This window comes from Sceloporus occidentalis, unplaced genomic scaffold (assembly GCF_023333645.1).
Source record: "Sceloporus occidentalis isolate IW3139 unplaced genomic scaffold, rSceOcc1.0.p SCAF_3, whole genome shotgun sequence".
NCBI classification, from domain to species: domain Eukaryota; kingdom Metazoa; phylum Chordata; class Lepidosauria; order Squamata; family Phrynosomatidae; genus Sceloporus; species Sceloporus occidentalis.
Window position 1 is genome coordinate 187839218 of NW_028316983.1, and position 26343 is coordinate 187865560.

A 26343-nucleotide genomic window follows, 5' to 3' on the forward strand; every position below is an offset into this window, starting at 1 on the left:
AAATAAAACTGTTCTAATTTTAACAATGTTATTTCCTTATAGAATGTTACAATATGAATCTACAAGAATGTGCAAATGAAAATACACACACTAAATAAAATATTTTTATTCATATAATACATTGAATGGGGTGGTGTGATGTCCACGTGTAGATGTAAAGGAGGGGGCCCCAAGGGTTAAAAGTTTGAGTAACACTGTTGTAAAGTGCTGTGACATCCCAAAGTTGTTTATCCCCATCCTCCACCCCCACTTTGCTTCTCCTGAAAATGTTAGAAAACAACTATAAAAGCAAACTATGAACCTTATCGCACCAGCCCTGGAACGGGCCTGTCAGGTTATAAAAGGGGGAGTGATGGAAATGGGAGGCAGCATAGAATGCTGTTTACTGCACAGGAGAACGCTGCCACTGCCACCGGAAGTTCCCATAGCGTCCTGGATGCATCCCAGAGGGGGCGATTTTCAGGAACAGTTTGGAAGCATTCCTGCATCTGGAACATGATGGGAACTTTCAGCGGTGGCGGCAGTGGCGCTCTCCTGTGCAGTAAGATGTGTTCTATGCCACCTCCCATTTCCATCACATCCCATTTTGTAACACGACAGGCCCATTCCAGGGCCTGTGTGATAAGCCTCTATGGTTCATTCAGAATGATGTTCTGGGTCAGTGCTATTCAAAGTGGTGGTCTACAGACTACTGCAAGTCCCCAAACCATTGGCTGCCAGTCCTGTGGTGTCCCTATGATTTGTATCACCTGGTGCAGGGAGGTAGTCGAGGGTGGAGTGCTGCAGCCTCTGGAGGGCTGTTTAAGATCCAGCATGGCTGCAGCCACACCAGAATCCAAATGAAAGCAACCTAGGCTGCAAGAGGGAGCAGTGCCATGGCCTCAGGACAGCTACCTGGGCTCTAGCATGGCTGTTAGGCAAGTGAGAAAGGGACACAACACTCTTTCTCACTCGCCCAGCATCTATGCCAGTCCCAGCAGATGTACACCCCCCTCTAGGGTGACACGCTGTGGTCTACACATCCTGTACCTCCCTAGTGATGCTACTGTGCCAGTCCCTGGCAAATTTCCATGAAAGAAAGCAATGGACACAAATATGATTTGGGTACCTGGCACACTGGTTAAAAATTAATTATCTCACATCAAATAGCTTGATATGCATTGTTCTTGGTTTTTTTAATCATATCTTTTTTTATTCATCAACATATATATTTGTAGTCAGTTTTTTTAAAGGTGACAGATGTCCATTCCAGTTAATTGCCACACTTTAACTAAATGTCTCCCAGCATGAAACCACACACAAGAAAAATTAACAGCATGTCCAGAGCATGGAGATGAGCAATGCAGTCAGTTAGGGCTTCTTGTTGTTGTGTTCCTTCAAGTCATTTCTGATGTATGGCAACCCTAAACTGAACTTATCCCGGAGTTTTCTTGGCAGTTTTCTTCAGAGGAGTTTGCCAATCGCCATAGCCATCCCCTGGGAGTGAGAGAGTGTGACTTGCCCAAGAACACCCAGTGGGTTTCCATAGCCAAGCTAGGATTCGAACCCTGGTTTCCAGAGTCATAGTCCAACACTCAAATCACTACACAATGCTGGCACCAAACCTAAACTATCATAAACCAACACACAAGCTGAATTGAAAACAGTGAGTCTTCTTTCTGAACACCTTGCATACAATTGCACTATAAACCACCCTATGGAAAGTCTTGTTGTTGTTGTTGTTGTTGTTGTTGTGTGTCTGTACTGGCACATGTATGAGCCAGCTTTTTGTTTTCAAATTATTGTGTGGTATGTCAAAAATTGTAGGCCTTATTTAGTTCTTGCCATGTACATACCTTTACTTAAAAACTTTTCCTGTCAGAAGAACCAAATACAGAAAATGACACAGAGCTAGAACTAAAATCTTAATTTTCTTTTACAGGTATTCAAGAAGGAACACAATGTACCAAGTGTAAAAGTAACTGGGCACTGAAGTTTTCCATCATACTTTTGTATATATTATGTGCCTTGCTAACAATCACTGTAGCCATTCTGGGATACAAAGGTATGTGTGTCATCTGCAGTATTGCCTATTTAGCAGGATTTCAAGAAAAGAATTCAAAACAATGCATTAATTCAACTGCAGTGTGATTACAGAACATGTTATACTGCTATGCTGATGTATTAGTGTTACTATCAGTATTAGAAATGTGCTTTTCTATTATTTGTTAATGAACAATAACTGCATACTGTACAAGTGTATTAGTACGTTATTGACAGTTTATGGGACTATTTCATGCAGAAATTCTGCTGCAGGGTAGAACATTAGAGCTGCCATTGGTGTGCACATTCACTTAGTTGCTTCAGTCTTAACCGACAGAAAATGTATATATCCTTGGTGACAGATTATGCTCTATGCATTTGGTAAATTGGATCCAGTGCCCTACCGATTTCAGAATTCCCAAGGAGAGAGATTAGGAAATAAATATATTATGGATTGATGTTTGCAAGATAACTGACTTTTAGGTAAATGAACATAGTACATTCCATAAGGAAACTATACACCCAACCTTCCTTACTGTAACAAACTAATGGATTTTCTGATGGTGAAACCTGTCAGCAATTAGCTAGGCAGCTATGATGTCATGATATACTGAGGGAATGAAACTGTCAACACTATTTAAGGTTCTTATAACCTTCCTTATCCCCCAGAGTAGGTAACAACTTAAAGTAATGGTTTAAATCCTCTAAACAGGACAACATTAAATAATTATTGTGTAATATAATATCCAACGTTTGCAGAAGAACTGAAACATTAATCTGAATTGTGCAAGTCTGTCTCACAAATGGAGGGGAAAGGGGATCAAATGCAGCAATTTAATGCAATGCTGAATAGGCACTGTGTTGGGGCACCTGGAGTAGTTCACAGGGGTGATCAAGCCAGACAAATAGCCTCCAGAAAAAGAGAAATGGATTTGTCCTTTCCGGAAATGTGATCCAGGCCAGCTCTGGCAATGTGAGACCCTACACTAGAGATGGAAATAATGTTGGAAAATATATTTTAAATTGTCTAAAAACATGTTTTTCAAGTGTTGAGAACTCTTGACGAGAAGAATTCTGGGATTGATAAGAATCTTCGAAATTTGGGACTATTCTGTGCAAAATTTATGTATGGTTGGTTTTGCACAATAAACAACACTTTCTTCATGAAAATAATATTTCAATGCTGAAATAATAATTCCTCTGCAAAAAAATGCTTTGATTGGAAGTTTATTCTACATAAAAACCACACATGAGCAATTTGCATAGAAAATAACATTTTCTCCACAGGAATTAATATTTGTATTAAAATATTATTTTCCATGCGGAAAATATTGTTTCCCATGCAGAAAATTCTCTTTTCTGAACAAAACAACCAATTTTGTGCAGAAGAAGCCCCATATTTCAACTAGCCTTTGAAAACTGTGGTTTTCGAAGACTGTCTCATAGCAGGAAAAATATTGCTGAAATTACTCATTGGGGCAAAATAGACTGCTGTGAACGGGCAAATTTAAGCCACACCTGAGAAAGCCAGATTAGGCCCATGGCAACTGTATGCCATGGCCCCAATCCTCCTTTTTGACAGTCCCAAAAGAAGCAGCAAAACACCGCTCCTTTTTGTGCCAGCAAAAAGCCGTCTTTTCTTGCCCTGCCACGGCTTTACTGCTCTCTAGCCGTGCAGGCAGCCAGGTGGCATAAAGCCAGCTTCTGGGCATCATGAGGGCGTCATGCATATGCCATGCCCCCAAGCCATTGTTGCCTTTGAGAAGAAAAAATGAAGTATTACAAGGGAAGCCAGTTCCGCTTTCTCCCACAGTAGAATTTTTCCTCAACCATCATTTAGCCACGAAAGATAAGGAGCATTGCAGATAATCAAGGTGGCAAACCACAAACACAGCTGAAGATGGGGAACTTCAAATCCAGACTTTTTCAAAACAAAATACTCAATCTCCTCTGCATGGATAGGGTGTTACAAAAACCAATAACTCCCTTGCTATAATATCTCCACTTGCTGTCAGTCTATTTCTGGGAGCAATTCAGAGTGCTGCTTGTGATCTATAAAATCTATATAATAATATCTAGGCTATTTGACAGATCAAATCTCCCCATATGAGCCTGTCTAGGTCATCTCTCAATCCCATGATGTTCATAGGCACAGCTGGTGAGGATATCAAATAGGATACTTACCAGGCTTCTGTTTAAAAAAACATACGTTAAAAGCAGTTTTAAAAACACATTTAAAACATAATAAAATAGAAACAACATCGCTCCATCAAAAGCACTACCTACCACAACATACTAAAAACCAAATCCTTCCCTAAGTAAAAAGGTTGTTACTTGCTGGTGGAGGGACAGCAGGGAGAGGCCAACTCTGTGTAGGTACTATGTATACAATTGCCATTAGCAATATGAGGAAGCATATTGGTCCAGGTCAGGTCCAGTTGTAAGCCACAGTTCTGGGAGAGCCATATAGCTTCAGCGATGTTACTTCACTGTGTGCTTTCAAGGGGTGCTGATGGTTCAGATTCACTGAATATCTGGATTTATAAGGATATTGTCTATCAGGTGGTAATGGGAGATCCTGTTTGTTCTTGGTTTATCCCAGCAAGTTTTATAGTATTCTGTTATTTTCTGCAATGAATTGTTACTAAGATATTGTTTTGATTGTTCCAGTTGTAGAAAAAATGGACAATGTTACTGGTGACCTGGAAAGTTCGCATCAAAGATACAGTGAGAAACTTACAGAAGTGGAGAGTGACCTGAAGAAACTGGGTAACTCATACACATTCATACAAAAAGAATACATCAATTATTGGCTCTTTCCATTTACTGATTTATCAGGCTTCGTTGATGGTTCATTAATTAATGCTTCAGGCCTTCACAAGATTGCTGTTGTTCTCTTGGGCAAGGAAAAATCTGCAGTGTTGCCTGCATTCCCAGAAAGGAGGGAAATCTTTGTGTTTGATACCGCAAGTTACTCTGACTTGTAGGAGACCTGTAGAGTTCCCTAATTTGCTGAATATCCAACTATTATGTACATTTCATACAGAACTATGTTGTATATTCTCATACCCAGGGTGATATTGTGTATGGTGATGGATTCAAACTTTTAGCACTAAGATTCAGACTTCTGCTTAACCAAATTCCTGTTCAGATAGATGAATTTTTTTAAATGGATTTTTATATGGCCCATGGATAAGCCAAGAGTAAAACGTGGGGGCATGTTACAATGGAGCCAAAGGATGAACCAAAGGAAAACAATGCCAAAGAATTTACAAAATGCCTGCAGGCATAAATGTTTGTGCTTACAGTAAAGGCTGGATGGATGAGAGAGCAGAGTGGATGAGAGGTCAGTGCTTCCAAGGCAGATTGCACTCATGCTTTTCACCAGAGATACAGTGCTCCCTTGCCTTATGGGGGGCAAATTACACTGATGCTTTTCACCAGGGATACAGTGCTCCCTTGCCTTACGAGGGGGTCTGTTCCAGACCCCCTGCATAAGTCAAATACCGTGTTTGCTTGAGCCCCATTGAAAATTATATTGACCTGTGGATACGTTGACTCAGGTTTTTGGGGTCAATTTTTTCACCAAATTTTCTAGATTTATACATGAGTATATATAGTAATATAAGGCCTTTAGGAACTGACTACAATGGGCTTTTAATGTTTTACAATTTTGTTATTTTTTTAAAATATATATTTTAAACTATCATATCTCTATATTTTATTGATATTTCAGTATGTTTTTAATCTATACTAGTTTTAATCATTTGTAAGCCACACCGAGTCCAAGTTTTAGGGGAAATGTGGGATATAAATGAATTGAGGTGGTGGTAACTGCACGCTGTGGTCCCAGTTTGGTGAAGATGGAGGTGGCTGCAGTCCTGCAAAGCCTGTGGGAGATTTTCACAGTCCTTACATATCTGGTAGACCAGGGAATATGCAGAGATTGTGACTACAAAACAGTTATGAATGCATAGCTCTAGGTTATGCATTCGTAAGTGCCCAAGTGAATTCTGGACATTAATAGTACTACTAGTAGTAGTACAAGGCAGGATCTTCAATCTGAAGTTTGCATATGAGAAGAGGGGAAAGAGGAAGTATGCTGAGCTCCAATATTTATTCACAATGGTATGAATTCTAGAATGACTTCTTAACCAAACCAAAATCCTCAGATATTTGTGCCAATGCAATGGTAATTCTGTTACTCCAGAATTAAAAACAGGTTGTATTACAAAAGATGCTTAGCATGTCTCATCAGCTGAATTATGGGTCTGTGTGGGAGGTCTTTGATTTTATAACAGTTCAAACTCAATTAAATTGGCATTCTTCTGCTAAATGGTAAACAAAGACGATTCTCTAAAATTTTCTGCATTTTTCCTTTCCTTTCAGATTACCAAGCTGGTGAGAAAGCCATGAGCACCAACACAGAGCTTTCAAGTTTCAAAGATGATATCCTGGCCCTCCGCCAGCAGCTCCATGAGATTTCAGAGAAAACTGCAAAGAACAAAGATACACTGGAGAAGTTACAGGAGTCTGGTAATGTATTGGATGATCGGCAGAGCCAAATGAAAGGCGTTCTGGATAGCAACTCTTTCATGATCGTCAGTGTCAACAGAACACTTCAGGCCTACAATGGCTACATCAATGATCTTCAAGAAGACACAAGCAACATTCAAACCACTTTGCAAAGCCAACTGCGTTCACATAATGTCGTCATCATGAATCTAAACAATCTCAATCAGACGCAAGTTCAGCAAAGAGATCTTATTAGTGCTTTGCAAAGATCTGTGGATGATACAAGTCAAGCTATCCAGAGAATCAAAAGTGACTTTCAAAACCTTCAGCAGGTTGTCCTCCAAGCACGGAAGGACACAGACTGGCTTAAAGAGAAAGTGCAGAATTTGCAGGCGTTAGCAGCCAACAATTCAGTTTTAGCCAAAGCGAATAACGATACGCTTGAGGATATGAATAGTCAGCTGAACTCATTCAGTGGACAGATGGAGAATATCACCACCATTGCCCAAGCTAATGAACAAAGTTTGAAAGAGCTCCAGGAACGTCATAAAGAATATGAAAATGGAACATCTGCCAAGTTCAACCAGCAAGAAAACCGATTTCAGAGCTTTGAGACAGATATTGTCAACATTATCAGCAATATTAGTTACACTGCCCATCACTTGCGGACACTGACAAGCAATCTCAATGACGTCAGGACAACATGCACGGATACTCTTAGCAAACATACAGATGAGCTGACATTTATGAACAACACATTAGCAAATATTCGCTTGGATGCTACAGCTCTTAGAATGCAACAAGATGTAATGAGGACAAGGCTAGATATTGAGGTAGCCAATTTATCAGTAATCATGGAAGAAATGAAGCTGGTGGATTCCAAACATGGACAGCTCATTAAGAATTTCACAATCCTGCAAGGTAAGAAAAGTCTTGATAATTTTTTTTTTTTGTCTGTAGAACCTAGGTATAGCTCAAGTGTGTATTAGTGTGTCTTCCTTGTTTGTTTTTCCCAATGTCTCTGCCAAGGCTGTATTTTGGGGCACAAGTTCAGCGTCTTGCAGAATACCCCCCCCCAAAAAAAAAAAACAATTGCAAAGAAGATAGTAGCAGCAAATATGGTGCAGATAGCAGCAAAAAAAGAGTGCAGTATTGGCACTTGATGGGCAGAGCAAAATGCCTGCTGCCAAGGTTCCAGCTTTTTCTACTAACTTTAATTCACCAGAATGTCTTTGGGCATCTTGTAGATACACTGAGAAAATGAAGATAGTGGCTAAAACTGGACCCTCTGCAGTTGGTACCTCACTGCAGAACAGGATTGCTGGAGTGAAACCTGGAAAGGAAAATGAAAGAACCTCATAGATTGTTGTTTGTTGTGCAACAAGGTAACAAATAACACCTGCTGTAATTTCCAGGTTTCAAGCTGGCAATCCTACTTGCAGAGTGCAGCTGCCTGAAAAAAAAATTTAAGGGGAAAAGAATCACATCCCATCACTCTCTGCTAAGATGCCTGGGGGGAGGAGAGCAAGTCCAGGCATGGAGATTTGTCAACCAGTCCTGAACGGGGTCACACTTCCCCTAAAGGACAAAGTGCGCAGTCTGGGGTTTCTTCTGGATCCATCACTACAGTTATCATCTCAAGTAGATGCGATGGCCAGAAGTGCCTGGTACCAACTTTGGTTGATACGCCAACTGCGTCCCTACCTGGACCGAAAGAACCTTGAAGCAGTGGTGCATACACTGGTAATCTCTCGTTTAGACTTCTGTAATGCGCTCTACATGGGGCTACCTTTGTATCAAGTTTGGAAACTTCAATTAGTACAAAATTCAGCAGCCAGGCTGATCACCGGTACACCTAGGACTGACCATATAACACCAATCTTAAGATCTCTACACTGGCTGCCGATTAGTTTCCAGGCGCAGTACAAAGTGTTGGTCATTACCTTTAAAGCCCTATATGGCTTGGGCTCGAGTTACTTGAAGGAACGCTTCTCCCTACACAATCCGCCCTGCACTCTCAGAACTACAGGGAAGAACATATTGGACTGTCCGAAGACTAGATTAAGATCTACTTCCCATAGGGCATTCACTGTGATGGCTCCCAAATTGTGGAATGGCTTGCCAGAGGAGATCCGTCTCATTACCATCTTAGATGCCTTTAAGAAGGCAATCAAGACAGATCTCTTCCGGCGAGCCTACCCCCCAGACCTGCTTTAACAGCTTAAGATGATACTCCACTCAGAACTTGATGAGGAATCAGATTTTGATATTGCACATGTACAGGTATTGTAATGTGTTTTTAAATTTTGCATTGTATAATGAGAATGTATTTTAACTATGTGTAACTTTATATATGTGCTGTTCTCCCGCCTCGATCCGTAGGGAGAGCGGGATATATAAATAAAAATTGTTGTTGTTGTTGTTATTATTATTATTATTATTAAACAGGCCAATAGGGATGTTAATGAACTACTTTCCCTTATCCATCAGCATAGATCAGGCTGGGTGGGGCTGATGGAATTTGAAATCCTACAGTATCTGGAATGCCACAGGATCTGTGGTTGTGTTAGGACTGTGAATCTTTATTAACTTGGCTATGTATCTGTTTATCCCTGTTTACTATTGGTATCAGTAGCTGAAATATGCCAAAGTACTCAATATACATGAAAACAACTACACAAACCTTCTTTACACAGCCTATTAAATTGTTGAAATGTCAAAAGAAGGGAGAGGTATTCAGATATTTGACACAGGCCTACATCTAGTAATGCATATTTTAAGGGTATCCTCATTTTTAGTCTATTTTGACTTGATATAGTACAATGATGGGAAATAAAAGAGTAAATGTGAAGTCCAATCCTTCAGACAATCATATAATTGGTTAAAAAGCTGGAGCTAAATAACTTCAGTTAGTTGAAAAGTCTATAGCAAAATTTGGAAACTATGGGATTCACTACCACAAGATGTAGAGTTGGTCTCCAACATAAATGACTTAGAAAGAGGATCAAAAAAATTTGTGGAGGATAAGACAATAAATTCCTACTAGTCTCTGATTGATATACAGTAAATTACCCCTCATTACCAGTTGTTCAGAGATATGAAAAGTCTACTTGAAGACTTCCCAAGGGCAATGGGTTGGTCATTGTGAAAACAGAATGCTGGGCTATGGAAGGGTAATTGTTCATTGATGAATCATTGGTCTGATCTAGTACAGCTCTTTTTACATTCTGAAGATACACAGACACATATCAGAAAATGATAATCCCAAATTATTATCTGTATGACAGGAGATGCATATATTTTGCATTATTTAAAACATTGTCCAAAAAGGGTGTCTATTATTGGAAGAAGGACAGCAGGGCAAAGGTCAGGTTATAACTGCCCAGCAAGCATAGAAAGCATTGCCCAAATGCTAATGTTTCATTAATGAAGTATTAACTGTAGTGGGTGTGAAAAACTGTTACTAGAAGCAACAGCCATTAATGTATGAATTGTTTATTGACCATTTGTGATACAGCCTACAGAGTGACATGGAAAGTTATCTTGCATGTCACACAGGCAACATGGCAGGCCACATTGAACTTCCATCACCCTGACATGGTGTTCTAAGGGAAAAGTGCCTCCCAAGATGAATGGACTTCACATATTGGAACTAGTAGTCTTTGGGCCTTATCGCATTACAAAAGAAAGATGAGAGGCAGTGAGACAGAAACAACTTTTTGCTTACTTTCCTGCATGACATAGTAGTACTTCCGTTCTCCCTCCAGAGAGAGCCAGTCATAAATGCATGGCATTTGCCAAACAGATTTTTCCAGCAATACCCTTGTTTGCCCACAATTTTGTACATACCTGATGTGTATGTAGAATTAAAAGACATAGCTGTGTTGGTCTGGAAAATCAGTATGCAAAGGAATCTTATAGCACCTTTGAGACTAACTGAAAGAAATAAGTTGGCAGCAGTAGCATCATTATAGTTGGTGTCACCCGGTGTGGTAACTCCCATTTCACACCATACAGAATCCTTAGTAATTTTTTTTTGCACTATTGTTTTTTGTAAAATGTAATTCTCATATACCACTGAATATCATGCTAATAGTTGTGACATAAAAACTACAAAATTAAAATTATACATTCACATATCATATGCACAACCTAAATGTATTTCCATATATATAGTGAAAACTTGGTTAAAATGTGATGTTTTTAAAGAAAGTTTTAAAAGATTTTTTTTAATTTTTAATTTTAAAAAATTCTAGGGCCTCTCCTTTCTTCTCACACTGAGCTTGACCCCACTCCCACCATGTTTTAAAGTATTTTAAAGGGAAGCAGGTGAATGCCACAGTCCATTTCTGCCAAAAGGTAGGTGTTTGAGGAGCAGTGGTGTCACCCTTCCATAGGGTGACACCTGGTGCAGTCCACACCCCTTGCACCCCTCTAGTGACACCACTTGTTGGTAGCATTGTTCTTTCATAGACGTGAGCCTACTTCCTCAGGTGGCATCTTTGATATGTGTGTGCGTGTCCATAATTTGACTGTGACAGACAAAACTCACTATAATTCTATTTTCCCCTGCCTTTTCAATTATTTTAGGTCCCCCAGGTCCAAGAGGTCCCAAAGGTGACAGAGGGCCCCAGGGTCCTATTGGCCTTACTGGGCCCAAAGGACAAAAAGGAGAAAAAGGTGAACCAGGACCTCCAGGACCTCAGGGTGAAAAGGGGCCAAGTGGACCAGTTGGACCCCCAGGGGAAAAAGGTGGGAAAGGCTCCAGAGGTTCACCTGGATCCAAAGGTCAAAGAGGTTCAACAGGGAAGACTGGTCTGCCAGGACCCAGCGGAGACCCAGGACCACCTGGACCACCTGGGAAGGATGGCCCCCCAGGTCCTCCAGGCCCACCTGGACCCCAAGGCCTACAAGGAATTGTTGGGGTACCAGGACTACCTGGTCCTCGTGGATTACCCGGTCTGACTGGTGCACCTGGACTACAAGGGCAGCCTGGGCCTCCTGGACCACCAGGTCCAGGAATACCTGTGGCACTACAGAGTGAAGCTAATGGTAAGACATGCTTCCCTACCAGTTTTCTGCATGCATCACTGGTATATTGTTTGGTACTGTATTAAATACCATATAGGACTGAATTAAAAGATATAGCCATGTTGGTCTGTAGAATCAGTATGCAGAGAGTTCTTGTAGCACTTCTGAGATGAACTAAAAAAAGAAGTTGGCAGCATGAGCTATCGTAGACTTCAGTCTTCTTCCTCAGATGCATTTATTGGACTGAATGCCTGTAAGAAAATGGTGCGGTGTATACTAGACCTTAACTGTTTGTGTGCTTTTTCAAGATTCTAGCCAACTCTAAACAGGAGCCCTGTACCATTTGAACTTATGAGAGGGAGGTTTTGAACAGGGAGAGAGAGAAAAGAAAAGGTATATCTTTCTTTCAGATTTACTCTCCTTCTGTATAATATAGGCCTAAAATGTTGAGAGGCTCAAGACAGGTTGCTAGCCAAACTACTACATAGTGAGGAGGAAGGATTCTAAAGAGTGGGCAAGTTTTATTTCATTTTTCTTTTGTCTTATTCTGAAACCTCTCCCTCTGGAAACTGAAGAGATTTATCATCTTGACACACATCTCTCTCAAATTTAATTGCAGGAGATTATAATTATTATAAGTCCAAACAAGCCATTCCCTCCCTCATTTTCTTCTTCCTCCTTGGCATTCAGTCTTTTCTTCCTCTTTTGAATTCATATAGTACTTTACGTCTGTATAACTGTGATAGACATGTTTGATCAATGTTTGATCCAAGATATGATAAATCTTTTAATATTTCAATTGCATCATTATCTAGGTTAAATTTATGCACATCCTCCATGGGGTTTTTTGTTGTTGTTGTTGTTGTTGGTTTGTTTGTTTTCGTTATGTTTAGGACTGCCTCTGCACTTTCTTCTTTGACTTTCTTTAGTGATTGTTGCAAGTCTGTGATGCTTCTGCTAGTAGTATGCTGTTGTCTGCATGTCAGATTTTTGAAGTTCCTTCCTCCTTCTTCCATGTATAAACCTGCTCTATGTATGATATTTTCTACATACAAGTTGAACAGATAGGGTGATAAAATGCAGTCTTGCCTAATCCCTTTGCCAACTGGGAAACGTTCTGTTTTTTCATATTCAGTTCTCACTGTAGCGTCTTGTCCTAAGTTCAGATTCTTCATCAGGACTATCAGATGTAGTGGCACTCCCATTTCTTTAAGAGCATTCCATAGCTTTTCATGATCTATGCAGGCATGATCTATGCAACCTTGTTATAATATTTGCAGGGGTAGCTGTGTTGGCCATTTAGCAAATACAAACAAAAATCCATCAATGATACCTTTATTGGCCAACCAAAATGCACAATATATTTGTTGCATGCTTTAAAACTCCGTGGGCTTCTTCATCAGACAAGATGTTACAAACCAAACAGGAGGAAAAAACAACTGGAGATGTTAATCAGATGCCTGCATGTTGTTTCAGTCCTTAATAAAGATGGTATGCTGGGGAGGATATCTTTTGCAGGCAGGGTCCTCCTCCTTCTGGCCATGTGGCAATAGGAAGATTTTCAAAGTCCAGGAAATGTAAAGTCCATTTGCAAAAACATGGAGACTTCTTGAGGAATCCATCATTCTCTACCTACAAAGAGGCCTGTGACCTCACTGGAATGGTGACATGCAAATGGACTTTAAATTTTCTGGACTTTGCAAAATCTCCCCATTGCCACATGGCCAGAAGGAGGAGGAGCCTGCCTTGCTATAGTCTATAAATCACATGATGATTTTTTTTCTGGCTTTCACTCACTCCATCATATGTTTGCAATATGGTCCCTAGTTTCTCTTCATTTCCTGAACCCCACTTGGGAATTTGGTAATTCTTTCTCCATATGTGCTTGGAGTCTATGTTGCAGAATTTTGCTTGCTTGTGAAGTTAATACTATGGTTCTATAATTGTCGCAGTCTTTTGTGTCTCTCTTTTGTGAATGGGAATGTATATTGATCATTTCCAATCTGTTGGCCACTGTTTTGTTTTCCATATTTTTTGCATATGTTGGTTAACACTGAAATTGATTCTGTTTGTGTGTTTTGAAGCAGTTCAATTGAGATATCATCTGTTCTTGGTGATTTATTATTTCCAGTTTCTTTGAGTGCCATTTCCACTTCACTTTCCAAAATGTGGGGTTCATCTTCATGTGGTTCTTCATCCATGTGCCATTTTTCTACCCCATTGTATATAATAGGATTTGACCATCCACAGATTTTGATGTTAATGGGGTGGTGGTCCTGGAACCAAATCCCTTTGGATACCATGGGCCAACTATACTTTGTACATATCATGAGAAGACATTACTCACTAGAAAAATGAATCCCATTTTGGGAGAAATGATATAAATCTCTTAAATAAATAAATAATACAAAAACCAATAATGCTTGGTACAGTAGAAGGCAGTAGGAAAAGAGGAAGATTGGATTCCAGATGGATAGGTTCAATCAAGGAAGCCACAGCTCTAAGCCTGCAAGAACTGAGGAGGACTGTGGATGATAGGGTGATTTGGAAGTCTCTCGTTCATAGGGTCACCATAAGTCTAAGTCGAATTGACACCAGTTAACAACAACAAGACTCACAGCAGCAAGGATGGGGGAAGCATTCAGAAAATGCACAAAGAACACGTGGGGCTGCCTTCGGAAACTTCTGTGGGACCAAAATGCTACAGGGCTGATTACAGGGAACAAATAACACCCTTGCTGAAACAACTTTGCTAGATACTGGTCTGTTTCCTGGCAGATATCAAGTGATGTTTGTGACTTTTAAAGCCCTATATGGGTTGAGTCCCCTATATAAACCTACTTGAGTTGTAAGATCTTCTGGGGACAGTTCTCTCTCAGTTATACCTTCATCACTGACTCATTTGCTAAGGACATGGGAGAGATCCTTCATGGTGGCTGCTCCCACATTGCAGAATTCTCCACCATGAGTTTGTTTGGCTCCCCTCTCTGTTCCCTCTCTGTTGGGAGACAAAGGGTCTGTATAGACCAGCACCTTTGGCTGGCCTGAGGGCAGAATCAGGGCATGGCGTCTACACGATGCAGGCCCCGATTCCGCCCCAGGCTGGCATGACACTGCGCACAGCATCAAATGGCATGTGGCATCATGACACTCCTCTGGTGCTGAGTCTACATGATACAGTGCCAAAAGAGTGTGGAAAAGTCACAGCACCGTGACTTTTCCAGAGCAGAAAAAGAAGCCACTTTTTGCAGCTCCTTTTTGCGCCATGGAAAGATGAGATCAGGACCATGGCATGTAGTTGCCGCAGCCCCAATCTGGCGCTAAAAGGGGCGGCTACAGGCCACCCCTTAAAGGCAGTCTGTACAGCCCCAAAGACACAAGGGGCTTTTAACAGGGTGTGCTATGTTTTTATGTTTCAAATGTGTTTTAAATTGTTTTAACTTTGTTTTTAATAGAGTTGTTTAATTCCCTTTTTAAACTTCTGTACTAACAGTTCCATTCTGTTCTGTTCAGCTGTACTTTGCTTTAATTTGTAAGCCATTTGAGGGGTCTCTTCTTAGAAAAAGGTGGGCTATTAAATAAATATAATAAACTAATAGGGCAATTTGTTCCCAGACTGACTACTCTGGTTTGATATTAGAAGGAATTATGATGGCTACCCCTGAATATGTTTCCTATTTGAAAGATTACAGTGGTAGTACAAGATGGCTGCAATTCCAAAAGTAATGGAAATTTCATATAAATTATATTCTGAAGATAACGTGTTTCCTATGCCTCTTCCTTTTCCTCTCTTCAGTGAGCCCCTAAATGGTTGGCTACCACTGTAGGAGAATAAAGAAGTACATAACATGTAGACAAGACATTTGTGGATGCTTGGTTCTTATCAGCTCACCCTTTTAACAAAAATATTTTGTGTTTCAGGTTGTCCCATTTACTGGAAGAATTTTTCAGGGAACTGTTACTACTTTTCAACAGAAAGAGCCATTTTTGAAGATGCAAGGCTTTTCTGCGAAGAGAAAGCATCACATTTAGTTTTCATAAATAATAAAGAGGAGCAGGTATGGAACTATATCTGATATTCCAGTGAGCTAGAGGCTTCAAATGAATTTAGGATGAGAGTCTTCACAACTTAGAAATCAACAAGTTAAATTTTAGACTACATTTTTCAGAATCTCCCAGTTGACATGACCATACCACCTGGGAATTCAGGGAGTTGTAATCACACACACATATATACATCATTCACAGACCCTACTGCACAGCCAAACTCCATTTTCCACAGGCTACATGAAACCTGGAATCTTCCCTTTCCATTTCCCATGGCTTGCTGCAGAGGTACTACTTCCACTGAAATATCATATCAATCAGTGATGTGACCAGGGAGCCATACAGGGTGAAGAGAAAAGAGTTTTAGTATACGGCTTGGAGGGAACAGGCTGGAGGCTGTCAACAGTGGGGCAAATTCTAGCCAGTTTTGGATTATCTTGGAAATAAAAAGAATTATTTCCCAGTTTGGGGAAGGTTGATCTGGGAATGTGGGGATAATAATAATAATAATAATAATAATAATAATAATAATAATAAATAAAATTTATTTATATACCACTTTTCCACATTGATCAAAGCGGTGCACAAAAATACAGAGAATACAATAATACACGTTAAAAATACAGTATGTACATACAATAAAATAGAACAATAAAACAAATTACCAATTACAATTTAAAAAGCTATATAACCAAATCAAAGCCAGCTGAGTTGATGTCAGTGATGCAGATACATATCGGGGCGGGGGGGGAACCATATAATATCAGGATAAATGGGGGGAAGCTTGGTGGAAAAAGAAGGTCTTAAGTCTCTTTTTAAAGAGATCCAGGGAGGTGGTGGAGCGGAGCTCATCGGGAAGGATGTTCCAAATTTTTGGGGCTGAGATAGAGAAGGCCCTTTGCGAGGTTGACGCATATCTCGTGGTCGGAACCCTTAGCAGATTCTTCCCGGCTGACATGAGTGTGCGGGGCGGATTGTATGGGGAGAGGCGGTCCTCCAAGTAACCTGGGCCCAAGCCATTTAGGGCTTTATAGATAATTACCAACACCTTGTATTGCTCCTGGAACTGAATAGGCAGCCAATGGAGATCTTGCAGGATGGGTGTTATGTGGTCCGCCCTGGAACAACCAGCGACCAATCTCGCGGCCATATTCTGCACCAATTGAAGCTTCCGGGTATGGTACAAAGGTTGCCCCATGTAGAGCGCATTACAGAAATCCAATCGAGAGGTTACCAGAGCATGTACCACAGTTTCAAGGTCCCCCCAGCCCAGGTAGGGTCGCAGCTGGCGTATCAGCCGAAGCTGATAACAGGCGCTTCTGACCGTCGCATCCACTTGAGATCTCAATTGGAGCGACGAGTCCAGAAGCACTCCCAAGCTGCGAATTGAGTCCTTCAGGAGGAGTGTGACCCCATTCAGGACAGGTGGACAAATTTCACTACGCGGGCCCGGAGAGCCTATCATTAGTACTTCCGTTTTCTCTGAATTCAGACTGAGTTTGTTTTCCCTCATCCAAGCCCATTACTGACTCCAAGCAGGCATTTAGAGGAGAGATGCCATCCCTAGTCACTGCATCAGTCAGAGACACAGAGAAGCATATTTGAGTGTCATCAGCGTATTGATAACACCGCGCCCCGTATCTCCGGATGATCTCTCCCAGTGGTTTCAAGTAAATGTTAAATAGCATGGGGGACAAAATGGCTCCTTGAGGGACACCAGATGTGAGTTCCCTCCTATCGGAGCAAGAGTCTTCCAGCTGCACCATCTGGAACAGGGGTCGGCAACCTCCAGCCCGCGGGCCGGATGCTTTTTTGCCAGAGGAGGCCTCCAGCACTGGCGGCCCCTGCTGGCTTTTTTCCCAGCCTCTGACAGTGCCTGGGGCCCCGTCAGGGGCTGCCAAAGAGGGGGAGGCCTCCAGCGCTGGCGGCCCCCACCGGCTTTTTTGCCGGCCTCTGATGGGTCCTGGGGCCCCATCAGGGGCCGGCAAAGAGGGGGAGGCCTCCAGCGCTGGTGGTCCCCGCCGGCTCTTTCCCGGCCTCTGACAGGGCCTGGGGCCCCGTCAGGGGCCAGCAAAGAGGAGGAGGCCTGGCCCCCGGAGGGTGGAAGCTCTGCCCCCGGCATGCGGCTCTGCCCCCAGAAGGTGGAAGCTCCACCCCCGGCATGCAGTCCCGCCCCCAGAGGGTGGAAGCTCCACCCCCTGGCTTCGGCCCCCCAGTTGTCTGAGGGACAACAACCTACCCCCCGGCTCAAAAAGGTTGCCTACCCCTGATCTGGAATCTACCCGAGAGGTAGGAACGGAACCACTAGAGCACAGTGTCCCCGATACCCAACTCCCTCAGGCGTTCCAGAAGGATACCATGGTCAATGATATCAAAAGCCGCTGAGATGTCCAAAAGCACTAACAGGGACATGCTTCCCCTGTCCATGCCGAGACGGAGATCATCGACTAAGGCGACCATGGCACTCTCAACTCCATAACCCACCCAGAAGCCAGTTTGAAACGGGTCTAGAAAAGCCATTTCATCCAAGATTGCTTGAAGCTGGAAAGCAACTGCTCTCTCGATCACCTTCCCCAAAAATGGCAACAACGAGGCAGGTCGATAGTTATTTTGTATCAGGGGGTCTAAGGAGGGCTTTTTTAGCAGAAGTCTGACTACTGCTAATTTTAGACTCGATGGAAAAGTCCCTCACCAAAAGATGAATTAATTATACGGCGTAACATGGATGTTACCTCCGTTCCCCCCTGTGCCGTCAGCCTTGAAGGGCAGGGATCGAGAGAGCATGTTGTCTTCCTAACACTTCGAAGAATCTTGTCCACTTCCTCGGTACTTACAAACTCAAACTGATCCAGTTTAATAGAGTCCACGGAGGCTCTGGATGCCTCTCTTATAGGTTCTGAAGAAATACTGACGTCGAGACCAGCCCTTATCCGAGAAATTTTATCTGCGAAGAAGTTGTTAAAACCGTCACAGCAGGCTTTAGATGGTTCTAATATAGCATTCAGGGAGGGGGGCAGTTGTGTCAGCTCCCTCACTACCCTGAACAGCTCTGCTGGACGCGACTCCACAGACGCAATATGTGCAGCATAGAACTAATGTTTAACTGCACTTATTGCCACTCCGTAAGACTTCAAAAGAGTCTCAAGGAGTGTCTTGTCGGATAACTGCTGGTGTCTTCGCCAGTTGCGCTCTAGTCGTTGCACGGCCCGCTTCATTTCCCTGAGATCTTCCATATACCAGGGCTGTTTATTAGAAGCGGGCTGGAAAGTATGCTTAGGAGCAATACTGTGTATAGCCCTGGAGAGATCTGTATCCCAGGTGTTAGTGAGGGCATCAACAGAATCGCCGTCAGTTCCAACCATATAACCCTCTAGGGCTTCTTGGAACCTTTTGGGTTCCATCAGCCTTCGAGGGTGGACCATCCTAATAGGTCCTCCACCCCCGGGGGAGATTTGAGTAGAAGCCTTTAGTCGAGCCTCAACCAGGAAGTGATCCGTCCATGAAAGGGCAGAGGTGTTACATACCTCTGCCCACAGAGCATCCATGTCCGTACAAGAGATAACATCGCGTGTGTTACCAGCGCAATGCGTAGGCCCTGAGACCAATTGGGACAGGCCCATGGCAGTCATGGTAGCCATGAACTCCCGAGCCGCACCCGTTAGTCCTTGTGAACTGGCCTCGAAAGGGATGTTGAGGTCCCCCAGGACAAGAAGCCTAGGAGACTCCAACACCAGTTCCGAGACCAGTTGTGTCAGCTCGGCTAGGGAGTCTGTTAGTGCACGGGGTGGGATGTTTCACCACCAGTTGCTTTTATGTTCACAGACCTTTCATGTCTGCAATAAATCAATGAAGCTATTGGGTAAACCGCATCTATACCCAAAGCTTTTGTGTGCTTTGCAATGCAGAATAATGCAACCAGTCTTTTCTTCTGTTCACAGCAATGGCTAAAAAAACAGGTTATTGCAAAAGGCAGCTTCTGGATTGGGCTCACAGATGCAGCGAAGGAAAATGAATGGCGGTGGTTGGATGGAACCTTACCAGAATATGTGTATGTATAGAAGAGATCTGTTTTTTGCCACTGTTCTTGCTGTTGGCATTTTAAAAAACCAGTCAGCATATAGACATGATGGAAATGGAAAATGTTGCCATGAAGTTATATATTGGTGCTTCATCAGGAACTGCTATTATTTTTTGTCTCTTTTTTATTTATACTCTGATGTTCTTTTCCTTCACAAAGCATTGTTTTCTTGAGAAAAACAAAAGCACTATTGTAAAAAATAATTATAGAACCACATAGTTTGCCAATGTTTATTACACTACTTTATTACAAACTGGGGATTAAGAAATTACAGATTACCCCCTCTTCGGTTTGTGCCTGTGTGTGTTCTTCATTTTGTAGTACAGCCACCCATAAGGAGAAAGTGTATAGACTTTGACAGCACATACAGTTTTATAGCAGAGGTGGGCAACTGTGGCAGGTATGGGGACACATTTCTACTCCTAGGGCCCTCTAGGGGCTGCATAAACTGCCAAAAATGCCAGGGGGAAAAAATCTGGAAGTGGCCTGAGGTCCCTTTCTGGTTTTTATGTTTAAAGTTAAACAGTGAAGGGGAGCCTTCAGCTTATTTTAAAAATGTATTGCTCCAGGAGAAACAATATTTTTTCCTCAAGAAAAAAATCTAGAAAGTTAGGTCATGAGCTATCTAAACATGGATGGACATGGAGCTCATGTCTACTTTCATCAGTTGTAGCTAATTGCTACATTTTCATTTTTTCATTGAAGTATATTACAAGTTGAGCAAGCCAAGCTGCTTTGAACTGGAGTCACCCAGTCCACCTAGGAACAAACCTGGACCAGAAATACTAAAATTAATAGTTCTTACTAAGTGAAATTAGGCCCATCTTCTTTAGTAACTTGGGTGATCTGTTTGATGTAGAATTCTGAGGTAAGGAAGTGTCACTTGCTCAACTGAATAGTTTTGTCTTACCTTGATGAATCCCAAAGAACTTAACTCAAGCTGTCTTCTGTAATGCATATGTCCCAAAATGTAATGAAATTCTGAATTCTCAGGGGAAAAAAATTGGACTTCCATCTCTGAGAATATGTGAAGTATGCACATATACATCTGAGAATAGGGAGAATAGACAAAGAATGGGTGAAAAGAAATATTCAGTAGATGACACATGCTGGAAATAGGAGGAAAGTGGAATTTGGAAAGCAAAATCAGTGAATTTGAATTTTGCATATATATTGTGTGAGAGGTTAAAAAAGAGAGTACGAATATACAGTCCAAGTAGGGTTGGGAATTTAACTAAGGCCCAGTACAGACCACTGCTTTGCAGTGGCCTGGGGCCAATTTTAGTGTTCCGGAAAGTGCAGCATCTGCATGGACGTATGGACAGCGCCATCTTTACGTGGCGCTGTCCATACATGATGTGTGTGTATGACGTAGGCGTGGCACCACGGCTGCACCTCTAGGTGCTGCGCTTGCATCTTGGACGTGTCACAGTGGGCCAATGGTGCACTGATGACGTCATCCCCGTGCGCCAAAAAAGAATCCATTTTTTCTGGGTTCCTTTTGGCCCAGAGGGACTCCGTGCCATTTGGCTGCTGCGGCGTCCATCCGGAGGGAAACAGGCTGCCACCAGCCTGCCCTTTGGGGGCAGTCTGTCCCAGGCCTAAATAGCTGTTGCAGAGGCAAAAAGCCTGTACCTAAATTGCATTCAGCTGCAGAAGAGTGAAGCCATCATCCTGGTTAGTATAGTGAACTGGTTTATGAAATGTGAGGCCCACCATGCAGTTTATGGAAATAAATAAGCTTAATACAGTAGGTATCTGCGGGGGTTTGGTTCCAGGACCTGCTGTGGATACCAAAATCTGTGGTTGTTGAAGTCTCATTAAATACAATGACATATAAAAAGGTGACCCTTATATAAAATGGGAAAATCAAGATTTGCTTTTGGTATACAGTATTTCAAATCATAAATGGCTATATCTGTGGATAAAGAATCTCTGGATACAGAGGGCCAATTTGTTTTTATTATCTGAATTTGAGAGACTGTAACTTTAGTAGATACCAAACTTCCATTTCACAGCAAACAATGGACCACTAATTAAATAGACACTCTGAGACCTTGCCATTCAACAAGAGACCAACATACAGATTAACATGTAAATCACTTCCTCTCAATCAAGGGTCACACAATATATATACCCCACTCACTTCCATGTCAGCATTCTCTGAAAATACCGGCCACAGATGCTGGCAAAATGTTAGGAATAAATTCTTCCAGAACATGGCCACAAAGCCCAAAAAAAAAACCATAAAAAAACTATGGATGCTGGCCATGAAAGCCTTCAACTTCACAAACTTCAATTTTATTTCCCCTTGAGTTCAGTAGGGCTTACTTTCTGGAAAGTAGATAAAGGACTGCAGGCTTAAGGACCTGACCATTCTTCATTTATAATTCCAGGTACAAGCAGCTAGGTAAATTCTGTAGTATTGTTTCCAGTCCAGAAGAAGAAGGCTGAAGAAACTGGTATAGAAACATTGTTGCAGAATAGTCCTTGTGGAATTGTCCTTAAAGGGTGTATCCACACCGTACAGTAATATCCATTGGATACCACGTTAAGCACAACAGCGCCATCATGGGGAGCCCTGGGATTTGTAATTTGAGGAGGGGCATAGAATTTTCTAGTACATTCCCCAGAGCTATAGCACAGAGAATTCTGAGTACCTCATGAAACTACAGATCCCAGAATGCCAGAGGATGGAGCCATGGTAGCTAAAGTAATGACAAAGTGCCATAATTATACAGTATGGATACATAGTGTTGGGTGGTTAACATACAAATGTGCCTTGGATTTCATGCCCTGCCTCTTTCTGTGTACTGGATAACACAAAACTATTTCTTTGACTTTGATTTGGAGATGCATATGTAACTCCAACAGGAAGACGTCTTCATGTCTCCATAGTTAAACTGCAATTGTACACAAAGCAGCCAAATGCAGCCCCATGGACTGACTTTGCCCACGTCTTCTTCATGTACTAAATGCAAACCCAATTCTGAATAAAGCCATAAGTCTAATTTTAGGCTTTTGAACTTTTTTAGTTTGTTCAATTGATTCCCTTCCCTCAAGACCAGCTGTTTTCCATTTCCAGGAAGAGTCATGCATTGTTTGTTAAAGAGTATGTTTTCTGTTCAGAACAGATTGTTTGGTATTTTGCTTTGTTTTTACAGTTTTATTAATGTCCTCTGTCACACAATCACATGATGGTTTGCTATTTGTCTTGTGGAATGATCCATTTTCTGTTTTGTTGAAAGAAACTGGAGTGCTGGGCAGCCTGATAACTGGAAACATGGCCATGGACCAGGGGAAGATTGTGCTGGTTTAATTCATGCCGGGTTCTGGAATGACTTTTACTGTGAAGATGTTAACAGTTTTATTTGTGAACAGGAGACAGACAAAGGTATGTTAGAGACTTGATGAGTACATTTTCATTTGCCACAAAGGCCAAATCCTAAACCAGTTTTACACAGTTGGCATAAGGGGGAATCTAGTTCCCCGTGGCTATGGACAGACTCTTAGAAGCTCCTGGTAGAGCACTCCCACCAATACAAAAAGCTGTGTGCAGATCAAAGTTTCTTCCTAGTTCTGTTTGTGCTGTTCAGGTCATGGAACTTTCAAGCTTCTGGCAAGAACTCAGTGATTATGCTGGTCTTCTTTTAAACATTATATTAAATAATACTGTAGGACTGTGTGTATTTGCATATGTGTGTGTCATTAGTTAGAACTCTATGTACTTACAATAGCCATGACAGCTAAGCTGCTGTTACTACTTGGTGCCTTACAGATGTGTTGGGGTGGGGGTGGGGGGGGACTACAGACTCATAATGCCTAATCAGCAGGCTAATAACTGTTGTGGTTAGCAAATACAGGAGCCATAGGAGATTATTGCATTCAGTTTAAAGCGACTTATCCCCAATGGGATAAAATCGCATTTAATTTTAATTTTAAAAGCGGGTGTTATTGCATTCAGCTGCAGCCAGGCAAGTGCAACCCATCTGCAGCTCGGATCCCAGCCGTGCTTATCTAGTGGCTTTTCAAAAATGATAAGCTCCTCTTTTTGAATTAAAAATTAAATGCGATTGAAAAGCCACTGGATAAGCACGGCTGGGATCCGGGCTGCAGATGGGTTGCACTCACCTGACCATGGCGATAATACCCTCTTTTAAAATTAAATGTGACTTTATCCCGTCGGGGATACGACGCTTTAAACTGAATGCAATAATCTCCTAAATCTAAGACATCTGGAAAGCACCAGGTTTGGAAAGACTTGGCTAGTGTTTTTAGTTTGGATAAGGGGAATCCCACTCAGCCATGAAGTTCATTGGGTGGTCTTGGATAAGTAGTTCATTTGCTTGCTTGCTGTTTTTCCCAGCCCCCACAGCCTCTTCTAACTTACAAGATTGCCATCAGGATAAAATGTTCCTATGAGTTTCATAGAGCAAATATTTATTGTTAGCGTTGTTGCTATATGCCTTCAAGGCAATCCCAACTTTGTGACCTTTGCTAGGTCCACTACACCACACTGGCTCCTAACATTATGCATTACAGATTAATATTTCTGCAGGTAAGAGGTTCTTTGGTATGGACCAACATTTAACCTTGTTAATAAGAACAGCTATCCTTTAGAATCTAAACTACATAGCACAAGTCTGCATACCACAGCAACATGCTGCAACAGGACATGCAGATCCAACTCCCTTGCTACAACACTTCACTGGCTGCCCATCTGTTTCCAGCTACAATTCAAAATGCAAATTATGATCTATATAAAGCCCTATATGGGTTACTTCCAGGCTATCTAACAGAAGGTATCTCCATGCATGAGCCTGACAGTCCTTGAAACCCTCTGGAGAGGCCCTTCTTTCAACCCCAATATCTTTACATTAACAATTAGTGGAGACACATGATAGGGCCTTCTCAGATACCCTTGGGCTTTGGAACGAAAGGGCTCTCCAGACTGCCGCAAAAGGGCAGGCTGGAGGCACCCAGTTTTCCTCTGGAGGGACGCCACAGCAGCCAAACCACACGGCATCCCTCTGCCCCAAAAAGAACCCGAAAAAATTGATTCTTCTTGGGACGCTGTGCGGACATCACAAGCGATGCACAGAGATGTCTATATACTATGCATCACTTACATCATGTTGGTGGCCCCCGTGTGGATGGGAGGTCGCCATTATGCTGCTGCAGTGACATGCTAGGGTTAGGGAGCATGCTGTTGGTGTGCGCTCCCTAACACTAGAATCGCCTCCAGGACACCGCTTCCTGCTGGTTTGTACCGGACCAAAGGAGGCTAGTTGGATGGCCCCATTTGTGCTTTCATCAGCAGGCAAAGATTGTTTTAATCTGACAGGCTTTTGAGAACTTGTTTTTAAGAGCATGGTATAGTGTTTTAACTGGTACTGTTTTTGAAACTGTTTTTTGACATTTTACCTATATGTTGTTAGTGTTGTTAATAGTTTAATTCCATTCTAATTTTGCTTTTTTGTATGTTTTAATTATATTGTACTTATTTTAATTTGTAAGCCACATTGAGTCTCAGTATGGGAGGTAAAGGCTGGGTGCAAATGATGGTGATTATGATAGTGATGGGGGTGGTAATGTTATGAGCTAAACAAACAACTGCAGTAAGCAGTCTGTCTTTCCCTTATAACATAAAGTGAAAGTGGGACATTGCAGGAGTGATATTTGCAGGGAACCAAATACTTTACACCTTGTCCTCACTTTTGAATCCTCCCCAGTAAAACTCACACACACTTACTGCCCACTGATTTTTGCTACAGTTACTCATCTTTCCTCATCCCAATATTTGTTTTATATTAGCTGGCATGGACACCAGTGCTTGCTAAGGTGACAAATCAGTGTTTGGAATAGTTACTTTTGAACTACAGCTCACATAATCCCTCATCAGTATGGGAATGGGGCAATGTCAGGGGCAATATAGTTCAAAAAAGTAATTGTTCAAAGCAGAAGGTGTTCTTAGTTTATAGGCTTTTAAAACCAGATTTTACTTGTATTGCATCTTAATGTAGTTTTTTCCACTTCACTTTGCAGCTCAGGCTCCAGGATTGTAATAGGCTGTGAACTAAGAGACACAAGAAACTGAGACCTGAATGATGAAATATCCTCTGGGACTGAATCATCACCCACCCTAGAAAGGGAGCACTGAGAACTTTATGATAAACATACTTCATCAGCACAATCTGTCCTCCACATCTTCTAATCTTCCAGGGGTGTTACAACTTGTTGCACAAAAGAATTGATTGGAAATTGCAATTGGAGTGAACTACATGTAGATCCTCTTCAGCCATGCTACTTGTAAATCTTGAAGATATTTACTATTAGTCAATGAACTGTGCCAAACTGACTATAAATAATGACTTTTCCACTGTAGGAAGAAGGGGGAAATACAAAGCTACTGTGTAAATGCAACAGCCACTTGCTAAAATCCCAAATATCATCAAATTATATAAATATACATTTATAAATATATATAAATTTTATATAAAAATATATATAGTCCAGTCCTGATCAGTAATATAGAATATACTTTTTAAAGCTTTTAATTTTTTGTATTTTTGTACAAAATATTTGCTTATTACATTGATCTTTTTAATTGCCTTTTTTATATAAATATAGTATACTGATGCCAAAGAAAA

General features: G+C 41.7%; 1 protein-coding gene across 1 annotated transcript; it reads left to right on the top strand.

Moving 5' to 3' along the window:
* The first annotated feature begins 495 nt into the window (after nucleotides 1–495).
* COLEC12 (collectin subfamily member 12) lies at nucleotides 496–26343 on the top strand. Its single transcript, XM_089518360.1, has 9 exons — nucleotides 496–541; nucleotides 1922–2044; nucleotides 4693–4791; nucleotides 6412–7458; nucleotides 11128–11589; nucleotides 15490–15626; nucleotides 19554–19663; nucleotides 22942–23087; nucleotides 25739–26343. The coding sequence occupies exons 1-9, from the start codon at nucleotides 496–498 to the stop codon at nucleotides 25756–25758; spliced, it is 2190 nt and encodes a 729-aa protein (XP_089374486.1). The 3' UTR covers nucleotides 25759–26343.